Here is a 24,604-nt window from a genome sequence, read left to right on the forward strand (position 1 = left end):
TGTGCTTCTTGGGTCTATAGGTTTATAGTTTTTATCAAATTTGGAAATTTCTGCCATTAATTCTTCAGCTATTGTGTTTATCCCTTGCTTTCTCTTTTCCTTTTTTTCAGGGACTCCAGGCACATTTATATCAGACTGCTTATAGTTGTTCTGCAGCTCACAGTTGATCTCTTCATTTAAAAGAAATTCTCAAGTTCTCTAATCTTTTCTTTTGGAGTGCCTAATCTGCTGTTAATCCTTGCAGTATATTTTCATCCTAGATATTAGATCTTTCATCCCTAGAAGTTCACGTTACGTCTTTTAAAAATATCTTACATGCTTGTTTTCCTCTACTGTCTTGAACGTATTAAATACAGTTGTAAAAATGTTTGTTGTCCTTCCCTACTAATTCTATCATCTGAGACCTTTCTGAGTTGTTGCTTGGCTCTTTTTTTCCCTCCATATGGGTACATTCTCTTACTTTTTTATATTCCTGGTAAATTTTGATTGAATTCTGGGCATTAAGAATTTTGTTGGCTACTTCTTGTATTTGGTTTTTTAAATTCTGATCTTTGTTTCAGACCATAGCCAAGTTACTTGGAAACATTTTGATTCTTTTGAAGCTCACCTCTAAGCTTTGTTTAGTCAGGCCATAGTAGCCTTTAATAAAATAAGGCCTAATTGTTTCCCGCTATTGAGGCAGTACCCTTCCAAGTATGCTTCATAGTGCCTTGTGTATTAGAAGGTTTTTCTCCTCTGGTGGAAACGTCAACTATTCCCAGCCTTTTGTGAATTAGAAAGATTGTGTAACCACCTCCTTTTGTGAGGTTCTGTCCCTCGCTTTGGGTAATTTCTTCATAAGCAGGTAATGATTAGTATTCAGTTGGAGAATCAGGGAAAAACATGGAGGGGGATCTTTTACCTCGCCAGACTTCCATTTCTGTCCACTCAGTTCAGGGATACTGCCAGGATCCACCTACATTCTCACACCCAGCACTTCATCCTGGAAACTAGCCAGATTGTAAAGGGGGCATTTACAATACTCACTTCCTTTGTTTCTTCTCTCTCAAGGATTGCTGTCCTTCACTGCCTGTTGTCAACTGTGAGAAGACTGTTCTTTCATATTTACCCCAGTTTTTTTGGTACTTAAGGTGGAAGGGTTACTCAGTCCATTCAGACTATGCACTCTGAACTATAACGCTCTTAACTACAGCATTGCTTTTCACAGAAAAACACAGTGGAGCACTACAGAAAGTTTTCAGGGACAGAGACAATAGTCTCTAGGATCAGGAGACAGTAGTCTCCTGGGATTGGGCCCTTTAAGACTTGGTTTTTTATTTTTAAATACTTTTATTTTCCCTCTAATTCCACACATTCTCTTAAAGTCTGTAACCCTATCACAGTAGGGTGAGAAAATTCAGTAGAGACAACAAGACATCCCTCATTATCTTTCTTCCTTCCTCTCTTTTCTTTTCTTTTCTTTTTTCTTTTCTTTCGAAACCCCCTGAAATGTCATGTTCAACTTCTGTAAGTGTCCTTAAAATAAGGGGGAGCATCCTTCTTCGTTCTTCTTCCTTTCTCCTAGTTGATAGATGTAGCTTGAGCAACCATTTTGGACCCTGAGAAGGAAGCCCTGTGCTGTAGTGGAATAGCAGGTTGGAAGATGTAAGGGTTCCTAATAACATTGTGAAGCCATATACCACATAACAGTCGAAGCATTTTTGTTGGCCAAAGAAAAAATAAACTTGTCTTATTTCAGCTATTCCTATTTTGATATTCCATCATTTAAATTGAGGCTATCCCTGACTAATTCCATAGGGGAGAGGAGGGGCAGGCAGCTGTATATCTGAGTCACTTAGTGGTCGATTAAATTTTTCACATACCTCACCCATGCCTCTTAAGTTCTCAAGTTATTTCAAACGCATATTACAGTTGAAAAAACACATTTGTGTATGTTACCTAATTTGATGCTTTTAGCATTTATTAGTTGTCTAGGACAGAGATTACGGTCCCATTTTAGAGATGAGAAAACTAAACTTCGAATGGTACATGACTGCAGTAAATACTCAACAAATTAGTGGGAAAGGTAGGGTGAAGCTCTACTCATCTGTACCAACTCCAGTACATTATCCTAGATTATAAACTTTTAAAATTTATCTATTTTTGATGGAATTTTCTATAGAACAGTGAGGTAGGAAACATTTGAAGATCCTAATTGTGTTTTATTTGTCATTGCAGAAGAAGGGTGAACCATGCTTAAAAAGGCCAACAGGATTGAGCCTGGGAGCCAGCAGGAAAGAAGTCTGAAAAAGCATAATCCATGGATCATATGCACCTGCAGCCGACAATGCTATATCACCTTAATTACTGGTTGCTACACCTGCGAGTGGCAAATCAAGCAGGAGAAAAAATCTAGACCTGGACCCTGCTGCTGCTCTTGGGTACAGAGAGATGGGAAGGAGCTGGACCATACTTTCTCAGATGTAGGGAACATGAGCTGGTCCCTGCCCCCATGAGTGCTCATTAGGTTCTCCAGGACTGGGCATGATAGGGCTCTAGTTCTTTGACGAAAAGCCTGCCACAATTCTGGAGCCAATTAACCTTACAGAAACGTATGCTTGTTTTCTTCCTCTTTCACTTTTGTTCTTTACTTCTCCTTTTTCTTACAACCTCTTTTATAGCATTCATTTGTTTTTGCTTTTATTCATTTAGTGAGCTTTAAGAAAAAATGAAGTTTAGATACAATTAGATGTTTTTGACTAGGAATTACAGGAATGCCTAAATCTTTAATTCTTTCTTCATTGTGAGTTTCCCAAAGGAGCTATGCTTAATGGGGGGGGGGGGACAGCAAGTGGGAAACAAGGTAGTCCTTTATTATTGGTCAGGCTAATGCCCGATTTTCCCTAATGAAAAACTTCAGTAAGACTGAATGGTGGCATGTGGCCTAACCTCATTGAGGGCCTCTTTATTTATTTATTTTATTTGTGAGAGAGAGAGAGAGAGAATGAGAGAATATATCTTAAGCAGGCTCCACACTCAGCATGGAGCCCAATGCAGGGCTTGATCCCATGACCCTGGATCATGACCTGAGCCCAAATCAAGAGCTGGATGCTTAACTGAATGAGCCACCCAGGTGCTCTGAGGGCCTTTTTCTTTAAACTCTAAGCTGTCTGCTGGCACTCTTTGGTGGGCTATTTGATATAAGAGACAGAATGATGAGCACACTGAAGTGATAAGAGGAGGGCCATATCATGTACCTTCATGCACTTGTAGACATGGCCCACCTAGGGTCTGAGACTGTGAACAGTTAGGTTACTAATTTCTTATGCCTAATATATAGGGAGCACATATTAGGAAAGGGGTAGAAACGGGAGGCTTGCCTAGATTAAAAGTGTTCTTCTGGGCGCCTGGGTGGCGCAGTCGGTTAAGCGTCCGACTTCAGCCAGGTCACCATCTCACGGTCCGTGAGTTCGAGCCCCGCGTCAGGCTCTGGGCTGATGGCTCAGAGCCTGGAGCCTGTTTCCGATTCTGTGTCTCCCTCTCTCTCTGCCCCTCCCCCGTTCATGCTCTGTCTCTCTCTGTCAAAAATAAATAATCGTTGAAAAAAAAAATTAAAAAAAAAAAAAAAGCGTTCTTCTGTCTCCTCTTTCCTTCCCAGATATTATACTAGCTTATAGCTTCTAAGCACTAATTTATATACTAGTGACTGGGAATAACAGAAATACCTTAGATACGGTTCCTGCTGTCAAGTAATTCATGGTATACTGGCAGAAAAGACAAGCATACATGCAGTCTCAAAATACTGAGAGTATCAGGGTGCCTGGGTGGCTCATTCGGTTATGGCACAGTTAAGTGTCCCGACTTTGGCTCAGGTTATGATCTCACATCTCGTGGGTTCAAGCCCCATGTTGGGCTCTGTGCTGACAGCTCAGAACCTGAAGCCTGCTTCTGATTGTGTGTCTCCCTCTCTCTCTGCCCCTTCCCCACTCGTTCTCATTCTCTCTGTCTCAAAAATAAACATTAAAAAAAATACTGAGAGTATCATGTATGTGTGTATGCATACATGCTTCCATGTGTCAAGGGAGGGGCTGAAAACTTTATATAGAAGGTGAAACTTTATTTAGAAGGAGATTAAGAATTGGGTAAGTAAGGATTAGGGAATGGCAGAAGAAATGGTATTGGAGGAGTCAAGGGGCATTGGTATACGGTTTATTTTAGGTGGAACAGAGGATACAAATGGAGAAATGATGGGAAACAAAGCTGGAGAGGGAGATGGGACAGATGTGTGGTTTGAAGAATTTGACCTCTGCCATGTAGGGGATAAAGAATCCCTAATGATTTTAAGCTAATGTTGCCTGATCTATGTTTTGGAACAATTATTTGATCATGTGGAAAATGCATCGGAAAGTACAAAATAGGGAGGGAGACGTCTTTGCCTTCAAAGAGAAAGCAATAGCAGTATTTAAGGTAAGAGATGTTGGTGGTCTGGATTAGAGTGGTGATGATAAAATGGAGAAGAGAAAATTGATTCAACAGATATGTATTACCTAGGGATGAGGTAGTAAGTTATATGAGAGTTACTATGTAGTAAAAGAAAGATAAAGGGAAGCTTCATGGGAAGAGTGTCATTTGAAGCAGTGTGGTATAATAGAAAAATCTCTGGACTAGAGCCTGGGAGAAGGTTTGGGTACTGTTTCCAACTCTGCCCTTGGGCTGGTTATGGGAGATCTCTGAGCCTCCTTACTGCTAGGGAATTGAACTAGATAATTCCTAGGGTCCCTATATAATTCTCAAGGCTCCATTCTGCTCAGAGGAAGGAGTATAGCATATAGCATAAGAACTAAAATCTTGGGGCTCCTGGGTAGCTCAGCCAGTTAAGCGTCTGACTTCGGTTCCGGTCATGATCTCATGGTTCATGGATTCAAGCCCAGCATCAGGCTCTGTGCTGATAGCTCAGAGCCTGGAGCCTGCTTTGGATTCTGTGTCTCCCTCTCTCTCTACCCCTCCCCTGCTCGCACTCTATCTCTCTGTCCTTCAAAAATAAATAAACATTTTTAAAAAATTAAAAGAACAATTAAAAAAAACCTAAAATCTTTTGTTTTGGGAAAAGACTACCTGTCTTCACCACTGACTATCTCCAAATTAGAGCTTTACCATTGTGTTACCTTGGACAAGTTACTTGACATCTGGTGCTTTAGATTCCTCATTAGAATATTGGAGATGGTAATAACAGTACCCACCAATGGGATTTGTTGTGGGGATGGAAGAGGTAATATGTAGGAAACACTTAGAATTGTGCTTGGCACACAATTAGCACTCAATAAATGTTAGCTATTTTATTACTCTCCTTGGAGCCATGGACTTGTGGAACTGATCTTTCACATACAGAAATATTGGTACAAGGGATTGTGGATAGAGGGAATGAGGTGGTCAGACGTCAAGGGATAGAGAAGCATAGTGGTGTGTTTAGGGAAAAACAATTTCCAGTGTTGAATTAGGGACATGTAAAACAATGGTAAGCAGGGTTGGAAAGGAATATTTTGATCAGATTATGAAACATCTTTGTGTCAAGCTGAAGTATTTGAACTTTCTCTTGTAAACTATGGGGGGCCTTTGAAAATGATTGAGCAAGGGGCGCCTGGGTGGCGCAGTCGGTTAAGCGTCCGACTTCAGCCAGGTCACGATCTCGCGGTCCGTGAGTTCGAGCCCCGCATCGGGCTCTGGGCTGATGGCTCAGAGCCTGGAGCCTGCTTCCGATTCTGTGTCTCCCTCTCTCTCTGCCCCTCCCCCGTTCATGCTCTGTCTCTCTCTGTCCCAAAAATAAATAAACGTTGAAAAAAAAAAAATTAAAAAAAAAAAAAAAAAAAAAAAAGAAAATGATTGAGCAAGAGTGGCAACAGTGAGAATCTATTATAAGGAAATGGATTTATTCAATAAAAACAAGTTTGTGGAACACTTACTATGTGCCACAGTGAATAAGACAACTAAGGCCTCAGCCCTCCTGCAGCCTACAATCCAGGGGGATGAGTTAGTTAATAGACAATAAATGAAGAAAGATGATTTCAGGTGGTGGTAAGAGCTTTGAAGATAATAAATAGGAAAATGTGTTAGAACCTGGGATGGGAGAATGCCTCTTTGAAAACGTGTCATGTGAGCTATCTCCTGAATAGAGAGGTAGAGTCAGCCATGTATACATCTGGGGACAAAAGTTTTCCAGGCAAAAGGACCAGAAAGTATTAAGCTCTTGAGGTGGAAACAAATTTGGTCATGTTCTAGAGACAAAAAGAAAGCCACTGTAGCTGGAGTTCAGAAATAGGGTGTGTAGAATGGGATGAGGTCAGGGGTGGACAAGGGTTAACCATGGAGGATCTCATGGGCCACGTCTGGCAGTTTGAATGTTCTGGCGCATTTTGAGCAGGGGAATGACGTTATCTGATACATGTTTTTAAAGGTCCATACAAGGTTTAGTAGAGAATGAATATAAGACCTGAAGCAAAGATCCTGTACTCTTCATCCTCCTAAACTCAGAAAGTGTACGTTGATAGCTGTAATATCTCTCATCTTTTTAGAATATAGTTTCTACATTTTCCATTTAATTTCTTTATTTTTACTTTTCACAATAATACCATAATATAGACAGGGCAGAGATTAATTTGTCCAGATTAAAGATTACAGATTAAAGGCAAAATTTCTCACTCACATGATACATAAATGTTAAGATTATAACTCAGGTAGCAACCCAAACCTAATATTCCTAGGAGGGGCTTGGCAACCTCTGGTATGGCTGGTTTGTGATGTGACTTTCACTGTAGGGGTTGCCTTCAAGGCTGTTTGAACACCTCCTCTGTAAAGATATCCTCCATCCTGGCTTTAGGCTCAGAGATCTAGGCAGTGACCCTGCCACTTTTTGGGTGTGTGACCTTAAGTCAATTACTTTACCTCTCTGAGTTTTAGCTCTTCTGCAAAGTGAGGTTAACAATACCCAACTTATATGGCTGTTATTGAAATATTAAGCAAATGAAAGTAGTTTGTGAAATTTCTAGCATTGTACTGGCACAAAGAAACGACTCAAAAAAAGCCTTGTTTCCTAACCTGTCCTCTATCCCCCTAGTTTGGGTAGATAAGTGACTAAATGAACCAATGAATGATGAGTGAATGAATTACTCAATGAATGAGTTACCAAACAAACACTTGGTAGATGAAGAGGTGGATAAATGCAAGATGGTTGTTAAGAAACAGTGACATTTAAGGAACTATGCTAGATATTGGCAGGGTAGAGGTGTGTAACAGAAGTTCCTTTCCCTCAAAGAAGAAACTGTCTCACCAAATACAAACATATAAGCATGTAATTGCAGTTAACTAATAAATGTTAGAAATAGGCTTATATAAAATTCCACAGGGGTAAAGAGAATACAGTGGTCACTCCAGCCTCCAGAGGGTAATGAGCTGCAACTATACAGACCTTTGACAAGTATATACAGATATTGGTGAGGTGACATGGATAAATGGATCTAATTTATACTTCTTTCTTTATCTTCCCAGAAAGAGAAGATATTTTTCCCATTTCTGATTATTTCATTTCTCTTGTCTGTGGTTTTGCTGTTCGTGTGGATAGAAACGTCAAATGAATACTTTGGCTTTGACTGGTGAGTTTCATGTTTTGTATTTTCATTTGGATAGAGGCTCTTTGGTTTGCTGGCCACCAGGATTGAATCTCAGGCTGAAAAGATCTGGTGGCATAAGACAGAGGGTGGACAAAATTGGGCTTTGCACAGCAGGTGGATAAGATGCCTACTGTTGGGATGGAGGAAGAACGCTCAGCACTCTCACTTACTATGTTTACCTTCCACCTGGGCTCACTCTCATATTTAGACCAAATCTGGCTCAGTGGGAAGCTTTTTCTGTTTTTCCAGTATCCCCAGTATTTATTCAGATGATTCCCTGACACCTTGTTCCTCAGTCTTTTGTCTGGGTTGTTGATGCCTACACTAGTTGGTCTTCATGATCTCTGTTCACCAACCCTCATGTCTCTGCCTTACCTCTGGCCTCTGCCTCTTCCTTCTGCCCTTAGGGAGCTTCCTAGAACTCTGAACACAGTAGCAGGTCCTTCTCGGTACCCTTTCATGGCCAAACTCTTCATCCTGGACTCCTCCCAGCTCTTCCAGTTTCTCTGGCTTGATGGTTGCAAATCTTACCCATTATTTGGTATTTCGGGGAGAAAGGGGTATATGTTTGGATATGAGGCTTTTTTTAAAAATGGAATACTGTTTAGTTTTACCTTTGTAGAAGTAAAATATGGTTTGTTTAAAACGCAGAAAATTAGAAAATATAAAAATTGGTTTAGTCTTATTCTTGAGTGACAGTCACTTCTTGGTATATTTTCCAGCCTTTTTTTCTACGCTTATTTTTATATTATTGCGCTCATACCATACGTATATATAATTTTGTTTTGCCTTTTCACTTACAATTATATTTTGACTAATTATTAAAAACTGAAAATTAAAATTTTTTTTCTAATGTTAATTTATTTTTGAGACAGAGAGAGAGAGACAGAGTATGAGCGGGGGAGGGGCAGAGAGAGAGGGAGACACAGAATCTGAAACAGGCTCCAGGCTCCGAGCTGTCAGCACAGAGCCCGACACGGGGCTTGAATTCACTGACCGTGAGATCATGACCTGAGCCGAAGTCGGAAGCTCAACCGACTGAGCCACCCATGTGCCCCAAAAACAGAATATCATTTAAGATGATTTTAAAATATTTCATGACATGAAGATGCTATAATATACTTAACCACTTTTTATTGTTGTGCGTTAGGAGTGTTTCCAATTTTCTTGTTTTTTATAAAATAAGAGTGTAGAGAAAGCTTTGTATTCTGACTTAGATCTTAGAATAGAGTCCCACAAGCAGCATTACTAAGTCAAGAAGAATAGACACTTGTAAAATTCATTATGCCTATTGCTGAAGTACTTTCTGAAAAGGTGGTAGTGATTGTTATTCACAACAGAAGTATATGAGAGTTTCTATTTTAACCTGCCATTGACAGCACTAGCTATTCTTATTTTGAATAATTTTTATTAATTTTCTATATAGAATTTTTGTTTTAATTTAATCATTGATTAAGTGTTAAAACTAGTTTAATTTATATTCTTTTTAGTTTTCTTTCCTTGCCTATTATCTTGTGGGATCTTTAGTGAGTTTTCTTATCAGTTTACATGCTGTCTTTATTTATGGATCAGTTCTAAGTTATTAAAAAGCACTTGGAATACAAAAATGTTTCATTTCTTGTATTTAGAAAGTTTTCCCCAGTTAAAAAAAAATTTTAATGAGATATAATTGACATATAACATTTTATTAGTTTCAGATGTACAATATTATGGTTTGATATTTGTATATATGCAAAATGACCACCATATTAAATTTAGTTAACATACATCGTTTAACCCATCGTTAAAAATTCTAGTTTAAATTTAAACTAGCTTAAATTAAAAAAATTTTTTGTAATGGAAACATTTAAGATATAGTCTCTTAATGACTTTCAAATATATAATATAGTATCATTAATTACAGTCACTATGCTGTACATTACATCAAGACTTTATATATATAACTGGAAGTTTGCACCTTTTTGTCCACCTTCACCCTCACCCCCTGTCTCTGGAAATCACCAATCTGTTTTCTGTATCTGTACATTTAGTTTAGGATTTTTTTGTTGTTGTTGTTGTTAAGATTTCATATAAATGAAAACATGGTATTTGTCTTTCTCTGTCTGACTTATTCACTTAGCATAATGCCCTCAAGGACCATCCAGGTTGTCACAATGACAAGATTTCCTCTTTTTTTATGGCTAAATAATATCTATCTGTCTGTCTGTCTGTCTGTCCACACACACACACACCCACCCACCCACCCACCCACCACATATTCTTTCTCCATTCATCCACCAGTAGACACTTAGATTGTTTCCATGTCTTGGCTATTGTAAATAACGCTGCAATGAATATGGGGGTTATATATCTTTTCAAGTTACTGTTTTCATTTCTTTTGGATAAATACCCAGGAGTGGAATCACTGGATCATATGGTAGCTCTATTCTTAATTTTTAAAAAAATTTTAATGTGTTTTTAAATTTATTTTTGAGAGAGAGAGAGAGAGAGAGACAGAGCGCAAGTGGGGGAAGGGAAGAGAGAGAGGGAGACAGAATCTGAAGCAGGCTCCAGGCTCTCAGCTGTTAGCACAGAGCCCAGTGTGGGGCTTGAACTTGAGAACTGTGAGATCATGACCGGAGCCAAAGTCAGACACTTAACTGACTGAGCCACCCAGGTGGCTCTCTATTCTTAATTTTTTGAGGAACCTTCATACTGTTTTCCACAGTTAACTGTACCAATTTATATCCCCACCAACAGTACACAAGGTTCTCCTTTCTCTACATCCTCACCAACACTTTTTTTTGAGGTATAATTGATACTCAACATTATATTAGTTTTAGATGTACAGTTATTTCATATTTGTATATCTTGCAAAATGATCACCACATAAGTCTAGTTAACATCTGTCATAGTTGCAAATATTTTTTTCTTATGATGAGAACTTTTAAGATTTACTCTCTTAGCAATTGTCAAATGTACAATACAGTATTATTAACTATAGTTACCATGCTGTGTATCCCCATGACTCATTTATTTTATAACTGGAATTTGTACCTCTTGACTCCCTTCACCCATTTTGCCTACCTACCATGCTCTGCCTCTGGCAGCCACCAATCTGTTCTCTGTATCTATGAGGCTGGTTTTTGTTTTTTGTTTTGTTTTTGTTTTGTTTTGTAGATTACATGTATAAATGAGACCATATAGTATTCATCTTTCTGTGACTTACTTCACTTAGCATAAATACCCTCAAGGTCTATCCATGTTGTTGCAAGTAGCAAGATTTTATTCTTTTTTAATGGGTGAATAATACTCCATTGTATATATATATACCACATTTTTCTTTATTAATACATTGATGGACACTTAGGTTGTTTTCAATTTTGGCTATTATGAATAATGCTGCATTGCACGTGGGGGTGCATATATCTTCTTGACTTAGTGTTTTTATTTTCTTTGGATAAATACCCCAAAGTGGAATTGGTAGGTCATATGGTTAGTTTCATTTAAAATTTTTTAAGGAACCTCCATACTGTTTTCTATAGTGGCTGCACCAGTTTACATTCATACCAACAGTGCACAAAGGTTCCCCTTTCTCCACATCCTCACTAACATTTGTTATTTCTTGGCTTCTTGGTAAGAGCCATTCTAACAGTTGTCAAGTGATAGCTCATTGTGGTTTTGATTTGCATTTCCCTGATGATTAGTGGTGTAGTTTTGGCCTGAATGTCTTCTTTGGAAAAATGTCTGTTCAGATCCTCTGCCCATTTTTAAACTGGGTTGTTTATTTGCTCTTGAGTTGTAGGAGTTCTTTAAATATTTCGGGTATTAACTGCTTAATCAGATGTATGATTTGGAAATATTTTCTTTCTTTTGGTAGGTTGCCTTTTCATTTTGTTGATGGTTTCCTTTGCTGTGCAGAAGCTTTTTAGTTTGATGTAGTCCCACTTGTTTATTTTTAAAATCTTTTAGGCCCGTTTTCACTATGACTTATTTTTAAAGTTCTTGTGCTTTTAGTTTATCTTTCTGTCTTCTGCCTTCCTCTTTTTTTAAAAAATATAATTTAACACCCAGTGCTCATCCCAACAAGTGTCCTCCTCAGTGCCCATCACCCACTTTTCCCTCTCCCCCACCCTCCATCAACCCTCAGTTTGTTTTCATTATCCAACAGTCTCTTATGGTTTGCCTCCCTCCCTCTCTGTAACTTTTTTTTCCTGTAACTTCCCCTCCCCCATGGTCTTCTGTTAAGTTTCTCAAGATCCGCATATGAGTGAAAACATATGATGTCTGTCTTTCTCTGACTGACTTATTTCACTTAGCATAATACTCTCCAGTTCCATCCATGTTGCTGCAAATGGCCAGATTTCATTCTTTCTCATTGCCAAGTAGTATTCCATTGTATATATAAACCACATCTTCTTTATCCATTCATCAGTTGATGGACATTTAGGCTGTTTCCATAACTTGGCTGTTGTTGAAAGTGCTGCCATAAACATTGGGGTACATGTGCCTATGTATCAGCACTCATGCCTTCCTCTTCCCTACCTGCTCTCTCTCTCATGAGTACCAGTGTGATATCATATTTTAGTTTGATTTTTTGGACTTTATTTGGAAAATTATTAGAAAATGATTATAGATTCACAGGAAGTTGAAAAGAAAATACAAGGAGGTCCCATGCAACATTTACGTAGCTTCACCCTATATTAACATCTTGCAAAACTATTATATAATATTAAAACCAGAAAATTGACAATCAGATGGAGCTTATTCAGATTTCATTTGGATTGACTTTTAAAATAACCAATTACATTTGATAAGCATCAGTTATGATCACAATAAAGGTTGAAATTTACCTCATGCATGTATTTTAGCATGGGTCTGTGTATGAATTTGTGTGTATTCATTCTTTGTGCATGTGCACATATGTGCTTCTATGTGTGCACATGTGCGTGCGTGTGTGTGTGTGCGTGTGTGTGTGTGAGAGAGAGAGAGAGAGAGAGAGAGAGCAAGCAAACTCTGGCTGTACCCATTTCGTGAGACTGTTTTGAGGGGCAAATGGGAGAATCTCATGTAAATACTGTTCATAAACTGTAAAATAATAAAGAAAAAGTATTGTAGTAGACTTCTAATCTTTCTCTTAGGGAAAAAGTTTCATTAGTAGTGTACACAGAGAGTAGGTGGAGCCTACTTACCCATAAAAGGAGGGGTATGTGTGGGGGGTTAGTATCTAGTAGTTTCAGCAGAATCCCATTTAAAGATGTAGACTCACAGAGTCAGAAGGGACCTTGGGGCTAACTGTTCCAGTTCTCTACATGGTAAACATATTTTTAAATAGTCTTTCCAGGTGGTCTTCTAATTTCTGATTAAAACTTCAAGTGGTGGGCACGTACAGTTTTATGTTTCAGTCTTTCCCTATTTATAGAGCTCTAAGTTTTTAAGAGCTCTTTATTATAATAAGCTGAAACCTGCCTTCCCTGTGACTTTTACTCACTGGTCTTGGTTCTGCCATCTAGCACCTCATACAGTGAAGGACAACTGAAGACAGCCATCATTCCCCTAAATATTCTCTTCTCTATCCTAAACAACTCAAGCATTTCTTTAACATATTCATCGTATATGAGATGTTCATCTCTGGATGAGCTTATTCTTCACAAGAATGGAACCAGGATTGGAGCACAGTGGGATGTGAACTGGACCAATCCTCTTCCATGCCTATATACAATTTTGCATTAATAGCCCCTACATTCATATTAACATATTTCCCTCCATCTTGTCCCACATTCCTCTTTTGTTCTATCCACTGGGTTTTTTTTTTTTTTTGGTTTGTTTTATCGATGTATAGTTGACACACATTAGTTTCAAGTGTACAATATAGTGACTTGACAATTCTGTATGATGTGCTCACTGCAAGTATAGCTACCATCTGTCACCATACGATGCTATTACAATACCATTGACTGTATTCCCTTTGCTATAACTTCTATGGACCTATAACTTCTATGGACCTGCTGATTTGTATGTCCTCTTTGGAAAAATGTCTGTTTAGATCCTCTGCCCATTTATAATTGGATTATTTATTTGCTTTTGAATTGTATGAGTTCTTTGTGTGTACTGGATATTAACTCCTTAATCAGGTATATGTTTTGCAAATATATTCTCCCTTTCAATAGGTTGCCTTTTTATTTTGATGAAAGTGAAATCTGGAGAATGGCTTCCTTTGCTGGGCAGAAGCTTTTTCGTTTGATGTAGTCCCACTTGCTTGTTTTGTTGCCTTTGTTTTTGGTGTCAAATCCAAAAAATCATCACTGAGATGGATGTCAAGGAGCTTACTGCTTATGTTTTATTCTAGGAGTTTTATGATTTCAAGTTTTATATTAAAATCTTTAATAATCCATTTGAGTTGATCTTTGTGTATGGTATAGCAGAGTGGTCCAGTTTTATTCTTTGCCATGTGGCTGTCCAGTTTTCCCAACACTGCTCATTGAAGAGACTGCTCTTTTCCCATTGTACATTCTTGGTTTTTGGCTTCTTTGCCATAAATTAATTGACCTTATTACATGGTTTTATTTCTGGGCTCTTTATTCTGTTCCACTGATCTATGTGTCTATTTTTTTAATGCCAAAACCATACTGTTTTGATTACTGTGGCTTTGTAATACAGTTTGAAATCAAGGAGTGTCATGCCTCCAGCTTTGTTCTTTCTCCAGATTGCTCTGGCTATTGAAGGTCTTTTGTGGTTCCTTAAAAATTTTAGGATTGTTTTCTATGAAAAATGCCTTTGAAATTTTGATAGGGATTGAACAATCTGTAGATGACTTTGGGTAATATGGAAATTTTAATAACATTCTTCCAGTCATGAACATGAGATATCTTTCCATTTATTTGTGTCTTCACTTTCTTTCCTCAGTGTCTTATCTTTTTCAGTACATAGACCTTCACCTCCTTGGTTAAATTTATTCCTAAGTATTTTATTGTTGATACTAATGTAAATAGGATTTTTTCCTTACTTCTTTTTCAGATAATTCATTATTAGTGTACAGTAATGCCATTAATTTTTGTGTGGTGATTTTGTATTTAATTTGTTAATTATATTTAACTGTTTTTTGGTGGAGTCTAGGATTTTCTGTATATAAAATTATGTAATCTGCAAGTAGACACAGTCGTACTTCTTCCTTTCTGATTCTGATGCCTTTTATTTCTTTTCTTGCCTGATTGCTCTGGCTAGGACTTCCAGTACTATGTTGAATAGGAGTAGTGAGAGTGTGCACTCTTGTCTTGTTCTTGATCTTCGAGGAAAAGCTTTCAGCCTTTCACAGTTGAGTGAGATACTCACTATGGGCTTGTCATATGTGTCCTTTATTATATGGAAGTATATTCTTCCTATATTTTATTTGTTGAGAGTTTTTTTTTCTTTTCAAGTTTTAAATTCCAGTTAGCATACAGTGTAAATTTAGTTTCAGGTGTAGAATTTAGTGATTTAATACTTCCATACAATGGTGCTCATCACAAGTACCCTCCTTAATCCCTACCACCTATTTAATCCATTCCCCTCCCCCTCCTCCCTGGTAACCATCGGTTTATTTTCTATAGTTAAGAGTTTGTTTCTCCGTTTTCCCACTGAGAATTTTTATCATGAGAATTTTTATCATGAGTAGGTGTTGAATTTTGTTAAGTGCTCTTTTTTTCATCTATAGAGATGATCATATGATTTTTGTCTTTCATCCTATTAATGTAATGTATCACATTTATTGATTTGTGTATGTTGAACCATCCTTGCATCACTGGGATGAATCTCACTTGATCATGGTATATGATCTTTTTAATGTGCTATTGAATTTGGCTTGCTAATATTTTGTTTAAATTTTTTTTAAATTTTAATGTTTATTTTAGAGAGAAAGAGCACAAGTGAGGAAGGGGCAGAGAGAGAGGGAGACACGAAATCTGAAGCAGGTTCCAGGTTCTGAGCTGTTCGACATGGGGCTCAAACCCACGAACTGTGAGATCACGACCTGAGCTGATGTCAGAGGCTCAACCGACTGAGCCACCCAGGCGACCCATGGCTTGCTAATATTTTGTTATGAATTTTTGCATCTATATTCATCAGGGATATCAGCCTGTAGTTTTCTTTTCTTGTAGTGCCCTTATCTGGCTTTGATATCAGGGTAATTCTGGCTTTGTAAAATGAGTTTGGGAGTGTTTTCCCTCTTCAGTTTTGGGAAGAGTTTGAGAAGGATCAGTATTAATTCTTTAAATATTTGGTAAAATTCACTAGGGAAGCAGTCTTGGTCCCAAGATTTTCTTTGTTGGAAGGTTTTTTATTACTAATTCAGTCTCCTCATTCAATATTGATCTGTTCAGATTTTCTATTTCTTCATGATTCATTTTGGTAGATTGTATGTTTCTAGGAATTTATCCATTTCTTCTAGGCTGTCTAGTTTGTTGACATATAGTTGTTCGTAGCATTCTCTTACAATCATTTTCATTTCTGTGGTATTGATTGGAATGTCTCCCTTTCCATTATAATTTTATTTATTTGGGTCCTCGCTTTCTTCCTTGGTTAGTCTTGCTAAAGGTTTGTTGATTTTACCTTTTCAGAGATTCAACTTTTAGCTTTGTTCATCTTTTCTGTTGTTTGCCTGCTCTCAGTTTTATTCATTTACCAAATAAACTGGCCCTTGAATGAAGAGAAGGCCTTGCAGAAGGACCTTGCTACATGACCAAAAGTATTTCTTCCTTCTGTCAGTCTTCTTCCTAGTTTTTCCCCCAAAGAATCTCTGGCCATTTACCAAGGTGGTTGTGCATTGGGGTTGTACTTTCGGGGAATTAATGGACACTGACACTGAACTGACATGAATTTCTGGAGCTGTAAAAACACCACTGTGATTCACTAGTCAGAATAAGGCTTTCTTTTTTGGATGATAGGTAACAGATGGCAATTGGTTCAGGTCCATTTATTTATTTATTTACATCCAAGTTTGTTAGCATATAGTGCTATAATGATTTCAGGAGTAGATTCCAATGATTCATCCCTAGGTATAACACCCAGTGCTTATCCCAACAAGTGTCCTTCCTAGTGCCCCTTGCCCATTTAGCCCACCCCCACCCACAACACCTCCAGCAACCCTCAGTTTGTTCTCTGTATTTAATTCTCTTATATATTGTCTCCCTCCTTGTTTTTATATTATTTTTGCATCCCTTCCCTTATGTTCATCTGTTTTGTATCTTAAATTCCACATATGAGTGAAGTCATATGATATTTGTCTTTCTCTGACTAATTTCACTTGGCATAATGCCCTCTAGTTCCATCCATGTAGTTGCAAATGGCAAGATTTCATTCCTTTTGATTCCCAAGCAATACTCCATGGTGTGTGTGTGTGTGTGTGTGTGTGTGTGTGTGTGTGTGTGTATGCATATGCCACATCTTCTTTATCCATTCATCCATTGATGGACATTTGGGCTCTTTCCATACTTTAGCTATTATCCATAGCACTGCTATAAACATTGGGGTGCATGTACCCCTTTGAAACAGCACACCTATATCCCTTGAATAATTACCTAGTAGTGCAATTGCTGGGTTGTAGGGTAGTTCTGTTTTTAATTTTTTGAGGAACCTCCATACTGTTTTCCAGAGTGGCTGCACCAGTTTGCATTTCCACCAACAGTGCAAAAGAGATCCTCTTTATCTGCATCCTCGCCAACATCTGTTGTTGCCTGAGTTGTTAATGTTATTCATTCTGACAGGTGTGAGGTGGTATCTCATTGTGGTTTTGATTTGTATTTCCCTGATGATGAGTGATGTTGAGCATTTTTTCATGTGTCTGTTAACCATCTGGATGTCTTCTTTGGAGATGTGTCTATGCATGTCTTTTGCCCATTTCTTCACTGGATTATTTGTATTTTGGGTGTTGAGTTTGATACGTTCTTTATAGATTTTGGATACTAACCCTTTATCTGATGTGTCATTTGCAAATATCTTCTCCCGTTCTGTTGGTTGCCTTTTAGTTTTGCTGATTATTTCCCTTGCTGTGCAGAATCTTTTTATTTTGATGAGGTCCCAACAGTTCATTTTTGCTTTTGTTTCCCTTGCCTCCAGAGACATGTTGAGTAAGAAGTTGCTGAGGCCAAGGTCAAAGAGGTTTTTCCTGCTTTCTCCTCGAAGATTTTGATGGCTTCCTGTCTTACATTTAGGTCTTTCATCCATTTTGAATTTATTTTTGTGTGTGGTATAAGAAAGTGGTCCAGGTTCATTCTTCTGCATGTCGCTGTCCAGTTTTTCCAGCACCACTTGCTGAAGAGACTTTTATTCCATTGGATATTATTTCCTGCTTTGTCAAAGATTAGTTGGTCATACGCTTGTGGGTCCACTTTTGGGTTCTCTATTCTGTTCCATTGATCTGAGTGTCTGTTTTTGTGTCAGTACCATACTGTCTTGATGATTACAGCTTTGTAATACAGCTTGAAGCTCAGGATTATGATGCCTCCAGCTTTGGTTGGTTTTCTTTTTCAGGATTGCTTTGGCTATTCGGGGTCTTTTGGTATGGTCTTTTGGTGTATGATTCCATACACGTTTTAGGATTGTTTGTTCTAGCTCTTTGAAGAATGCTGGTGTTATTTTGATAGGGATTGCATTGAATATGTAGATTGCTTTGTGTAGTATCGACATTTTAACAATATTTGTTCTTCCTATCCAGGAGCATGGAATCTTTTTCCATTTTTTTGTGTCTTCTTCAATTTCTTTCATAAGCTTTCTATAGTTTTCAGTGTATAGATTTTTCACCTCTGTGGTTTATTCCTAGGTATCTTACGGTTTTTGTTGCAATTGTAAATGGGATAGATTCCTTGATTTCTCTTTCTGTTGCTTCATTGTTGGTATATAGGAATGCAACTGATTTCTGTGCATTGATTTTATTTTTTGAATATACTTTATTGTCAAATTGGCTTACATATAACACCCAGGGCTCATCCCAAGTGCCCTCCTCAATGCCCATCACCCATTTTCCCCTCTCCTCCACTCCCCATCAACCCTCAGTTTGTTCTTTGTATTTAAGTTGCTTATGGTTTGCCTCCTTCCCTCTCTGTTTGTAACTATTTTTTCCCCTTACCCTCCCCCATGGTCTTCTGTTAAGTTCCTCAAGATCCACATATGAGTGAAAACATATGATATCTGTCCTTCTCTGACTGACTTATTTCACTCCAGTGAATATCCATGTTGCTGCAAATGGCCAGATTTCATTCTTTCTCAATGCCAAGTAGTATTCCATTGTGTATATAAACCACATTTTCTTTATCCATTCATCAGTTGATGCACATTTAGGCTGTTTCCATAATTTGGCTATTGTTGAAAGCACTGCTATAAACATTGGGGTATATGTGCCGCTATGCATCAGCACTCCTGTATCCCTTGGGTAAATTCCTAGTAGTTTTATTGCTGGGTCATAGGGTAGTTCTATTTTTAATTTTTTGAGGAACCTCCACACTTTTCCAGAGCGGCTACTGTGCATTGATTTTAAATCCTATAACTTTGCTGAATTCATGGATCAGTTGTAGCAATTTTTTGGTAGAATCTTTTGGGTTTTCCATATAGAGTATCATGTTGTCTGTGAAGAGTGAAACTTTGACTTCCTCCTTGCTGATTTGAATGCCTTTTATTTCTTTGTGTTGTCTGATTTCTGAGGCTAAACTTCCAATACTATGTTGAAGAACAGTGGCGAGAGTGGACATCCCTGTCATGTTCCTTATCTTAGGGGTAAAGCTCTTCAGTTTTTCCCCATTGAGGATGATATTAGTGATGGGTCTTTCATACATGGCTTTTATGGTCTTGAGGTATGATCCTGCTATCCCTACATTCTTAAAGGCTTTTATCAAGAAAGGATGCTATATTTTGTCAGATGCTTTCTCTGCATCTGTGGAGAAGATCATTTGGTTCTTGTCCTTTCTTTTATTGATGTGATGAATCATGTTAATTATTTTGCGGATATTGAACCAGCCCTGCATCCCAGGTATAAATCCCACTTGGTAATGGTGAATAGTTCTTTTAATGTATTTTTGGATCTGGTCAGCTAGTATCTTGTTGAGGACTTTTGCATCCATGTTCATCAGGGAAATTGGTCTGTAGTTCTCCTTTTTTAGTGGGGTCTTTGGTTTTGGAATCAAGGTAATGCTGGCTTCATACAATGAATTTGGAAGTTTTCCTTCCATTTCTATTTTTTGGAACAGCTTCAAAAGAACAGGCGTTAACAATTCTTTAAATGTTTTGTAGAATTCCCCTGAAAAGCCATCCGGCTCTGTACTCATTTTTTGGCAGTTTTTTGATTACTAATTTGATTTCTTTACTAGTTGTGGGTCTGTTCAGATTTTCTATTTGCTCCTATTTCAGTTTTGGTAGTTTATATGTTTCTAGGAATTTGTCCATTTCTTCCAGATTGCCCATTTTATTGGCATATAATTGCTCATTCTCTTATTGTTTGTGTTTCTGCTGTGTTGGTTGTGATCTCTCCTCTTTCATTCTTGATTTTATTTGGGTCCTTTCCTTTTCCTTTTTGAGCAAACTGGCCAGGTGTTTATCAATTTTGTTAATTTTTTCAAAGAACCAGCTCCTGGTTTCATTGATCTGTTCTGGGTTTTTTTGTTTTTTGGGGTTTTTTTTTTTTTGGTTTTGATAGCATTGATTTCTGCCCTAATCTTTATTATTTCCCATCCTCTGCTTGTTTTGGGTTTTATTTGCTGTTCTTTTCCCAGCTCTGCAAGGTGTAAGGTTAAGTTGTGTATCTGAGATCTTTCTTCCTTCTTTAGGAAGGCCTGGATTGCTATATACTTCCCTCTTAATGACTGCCTTTGCTGTGTCCCAGAGGTTTTGGGCTGTGGTTTTATCATTTTCATTGGCTTCCATGTACTTTTAAATTTCCTCTTTAACGTCTTGGTTGGCACATTCATTCTTTAGTAGGATTCATTCTGTAGTCTTGAAGTATTTGTTATCTTTCCAAATTGTTTCTTGTGGTTGATATCAAGTTTCATAGTGCTGTGGTCTGAAAATATGCATGGTATGATCTCACTCTTTTTGTACTTGTTGAGGGCTGATTTGTGTCCCAATATGTGGTGTATTCTGGAGAACGTTCCATGTGTACTGGAGAAGAATGTATATTCGCTGCTTTAGGATGAAATGTTCTGAATACATCTGTCAAGTCCATCCGGTCTAGTGTGTCATTCAAAGCCATTGTTTCCTTGTTGATTTTCTGTTTAGATGATCTGTCCATTGCTGTAAGTGGGGTGTTGAAGTGAGCTTCTGTATGTTTGTGATTAATTGATTTATATATTTGGGTGTCATCACATTTGGAGCATAAATGTTTATAACTGTTAGATCTTCTTGGTGGCTAGATCCCTTAATTATGATATAATGCCCGTCTTCATCTCTTGTTACAGTTTTTATTTTAAAATCTAGATTGTTTGATATAAGTATGGCTACTCCAGCTTTCTTTTGGTGACTATTAGCATGATAGATGGTTTTCCATCCCCTTACTTTCAATCTGAAGGTGTCTTTAGGTCTAAAGTGGGTCCCTTGTAAAGAGCATATAGATGGATCTTGTTTTCTTATCCATTCTCTTACCCTATGTCTTTTGATTGATCTTTAATCCATTGACATTTAAAGAGAGTACTGACAGATATAAATTTATTGACATTATGTTGCCTGTAGAGTTGGAGTTTCTGGTGGTGTTCTCTGGTCCTTTCTGGTCTTTGTTGCTTTTGGTCTTTTTTTTTTTTTTTTCATCTTTTCTCCCCTCAGAGAATCCCCCTAAAATTTCTTGCAGGCCTGGTTTAGTGGTCACGAACTCCTTTAGTTTTTGTTTGGAAAACTTCTTATCTCTCCTATTTTGAATGACAGCCTTGCTGGATAAAGATCTTGACTGTATATTTTTCCAATTCAGCACATTGGATATATCCTGCCACTCCATTCTGGCCTGCCAAGTTTCTGTAGATAGGTCTGCTGCAAACCTGATCTGTCTTCCTTTGTAGGTTAAGGATTCTTTTTCCCTTGATGCTTTCATGATTCTTTCCTTGCCTGAGTGTTTTGTGAATTTGTCTATGATATGCCTTGTTGATGGTTGGTTTTTGTTGAAACTAATGGGAGTTCTCTGTGCTTCCTGGATTTTGATTTCTGTGTCTTCTCCCAGGTTAGGAAACTTTTCTACTATTATTTGCTCACATAAACCTACCCCTTTTCCTCTCTCTTCATCTTCTGGACCCCCCTATGATTCAGATGTTACTCCTTTTTAATGAGTCACTGAGTTCTCTAATTCTTACATCATTCTCTTTTGCCTCAGTTTCCCTCTTTTTTTCTACTTCATTATTCTCCATAAGTTTGTCCTCTGTATTGATGATTCACCACTCTGCTTCATCCATCCTTGCCGCTAGGGCATCTATTCCAGATGGCAGCTCGATTATAGCATTTTTAATTTTGTCCTGACTAGATTTTACTTCTTTATTCTCTGCAGAAAGGGATTCTATGCTATTTTGAACCCCAGCTAGTATTCTTATTATCATGATTCTAAATTCTGGTTCAGACATCTTGCTTGTACCTGTATTGATTAAGTCCCTGGCTGTCATTCCTTTCTGTTCTTTTTTTTGGGTGAATTCATCCATTTCGTCATTTTGAAGGAAGAAAAAGAATTAATAAAATAAAAAAATTTTAAATAGAAATTAAAAACAACAGAAAAAATCAAATAAAGGATGCCAATTCCTAGGTGTGTCTTGGCCTGGTTTTGAAAGAAGCTTGACAGAATAGAAATAAAAAGAAAAGAAAAGGAAAAAGAAATGGAAATGTTTGAAATTTAAGAAAATCAATACAATAAAATAGAATAAAATGAAATGATGACAGTAAAATAGAATTTAAAAAATTTATTAAAAAGTAAAAAATAGAGTACAAAAATTAAAGAAAGATCCTTTTTATAGAAATGGAAAATAAAAATAAATTCTGTATTCAAGAATGAGAAAAGAAAAAAAATTGAGTAGATGTACCAGTGAACAGGATGAATACAATTGAAATTACATCCAATTTCCCCTAGAAGTCAAACTATGAAGCACTTTATAGTCTGTAAACTAAGCAGGTAGAGAGATTTTGTGGTGTTCATCTAGCATGATTGGCCCAGTTGGACAGGGCTTGGTATAGCGGCTCCATTCTCCCCGAGACGTCACTGCTTAGTTTACTGGCATGGATTGTTGTGGCATGTGTAGACGTGTATGTGCATGTGCAGGAGGGGTGAAAATGGCATCACCTAGGGGCGCCTGGGTGGCTCATTTGGTTAAGCATCCAACTTTGGCTCAGGTTATGATCTCACAGTTCGTGGGTTTGAGCCCTGCATTGGGCTCTGTGCTGCCATCTCAGAGCCTGGAGCCTGCTTCAGATTCTGTGTCTCCCTCTCTCTCTGCCCCTCCCCCGCTCATGCTCTGTCTCTGTCTCTCTTTTTCTCTCTCAAAAATAAATGAACATTAAAAAAAGAAAAGAAAATGGTGTCACCCAGCTACCTAGTCTCTAGTATCAGAATTCTGTACTCTTGCTGACCAGCAATCAGCAAGAGTTTCCGTCCACTCCCCACTTCTATGCTGCACATGACCAAGCCATCAACCTGCCAGCTGGCACCTCCCTTCTGAGTTTTATCTAAGATGGGGCTGTGTTTCCAAACCCTTCACTTCTGAGGGTCCTGCAGCTTTGACCTGCTCAGACCCTCTAGGGGAGGGTCTCGCTGAGCACTGGCTGGGTGCTGGCCAGCCCCCTGGTATGTTTGTGTGACTGTCGTGCTGCAGATGTCCAGAGACTATGGCTGAGTGCTAGCCCACCCCAGAAGTTCGTGTGATCGTGTAGCAGCAGCGTTTCAGGGATTATGGTAAATCACAACACCCATCTGGCACCAGACTTCACCCCTAACATCCTTGTTCCAACACCAGCAAATGTGGCTGTTGTCTGGGGTCCGCTGGGACCTTTGCCTGTGGGGAGGCCACATAGCCTGTACCAAATGTCCTCCCAGCAGGGGAACTACCTCTCCCCATGTGGCCTGAGGACCCCTTGGACTTCACTGCTCCTGAGGATTAGCTCTTCCCACCAGAGCTCTGCCAGTATTGAGCTGCGGAGTTTCAAGCTCCGTGCTCTCCTGTTTATAGCATCTTAATGGAATTCAAACCCTCTCCTTTCTCCTTTCTTTCTTTTTTTGTTTAGCCCCTTGCAGTCCCTTTCTCCTTTCTTTTTTGTTCCGTCCACTCTTTCTCTTTCTCTCCAGCTGCTTTTGTGGGGTAAGGGAGTGCTTTTCCTGTACTTTCCCCCTGTCTCTGTTCTTTCTCCTCAAGCAAAAGCAGCTCTCTACCCTCTGTGGCTTCTCTCTACCCCAGTTCACCTCTCCACACCACGTACCTGCTGAGTTCTGTGGTTCAAGTTGTGCAGATCGTTGTGTTAATCCTCAAATCAGTTTTCTATGTTTGGAAACTATTTGCAAACCATTTACAAGATGGTTTGGTGTTGATTTAGCTGTATTTCAGGGACAAGAGAGGGAGAAAAAAGTTCCATGCAGCTCTGCCATCTTTGCCCCTCCTCCTGGCTGAGGTCCATTTCCATAGTGGGTCTAGCACATCCCAATCCCACTCTATGGTTATTTCTCTAGTTTTGGAATGCATAGTTGGAAGAAACATACTCAGCAGCAAGCAGAATTCTCACTAAATAGTCTATTATCAAATAGAAGTTGTATACATGAGTGTGCTCCCACAGGTTCTAATGTCACAAGTAAGTTTTATGGGCAGTTTTACCATTGTTACTATACCAAATTACTGAAAATTGGGTGGCCTAAAACAATATCTGTTTATTGTCTTATAGTTTGTAGGTCAGAAGTCAGTCATGCTCAGCTGGGTACTCTGCTCAGGATCTTATAATACTGAAATCAACGTGCTAGTTGGCCTGAGCATTTATGTGTAGACTGGGTGAGAATCCACTTCTTGGTTTAT

General features: G+C 38.3%; 1 protein-coding gene across 1 annotated transcript in view; it reads left to right on the plus strand.

Moving 5' to 3' along the window:
• Positions 1-24,604, plus strand: part of GDPD4 (glycerophosphodiester phosphodiesterase domain containing 4) — a 147,393-nt gene that overhangs the window by 16,427 nt on the left and 106,362 nt on the right. Inside the window, exons 2-3 of the mRNA XM_030332309.1 lie at positions 2,218-2,420; positions 7,522-7,625. Of these exons, the coding sequence (XP_030188169.1) occupies positions 2,232-2,420; positions 7,522-7,625 (293 nt within the window). The 5' untranslated portion in view covers positions 2,218-2,231. The remainder of the gene's footprint in view (positions 1-2,217; positions 2,421-7,521; positions 7,626-24,604) is intronic.

This window comes from Lynx canadensis, chromosome D1 (genome assembly GCF_007474595.2).
Source record: "Lynx canadensis isolate LIC74 chromosome D1, mLynCan4.pri.v2, whole genome shotgun sequence".
NCBI classification, from domain to species: domain Eukaryota; kingdom Metazoa; phylum Chordata; class Mammalia; order Carnivora; family Felidae; genus Lynx; species Lynx canadensis.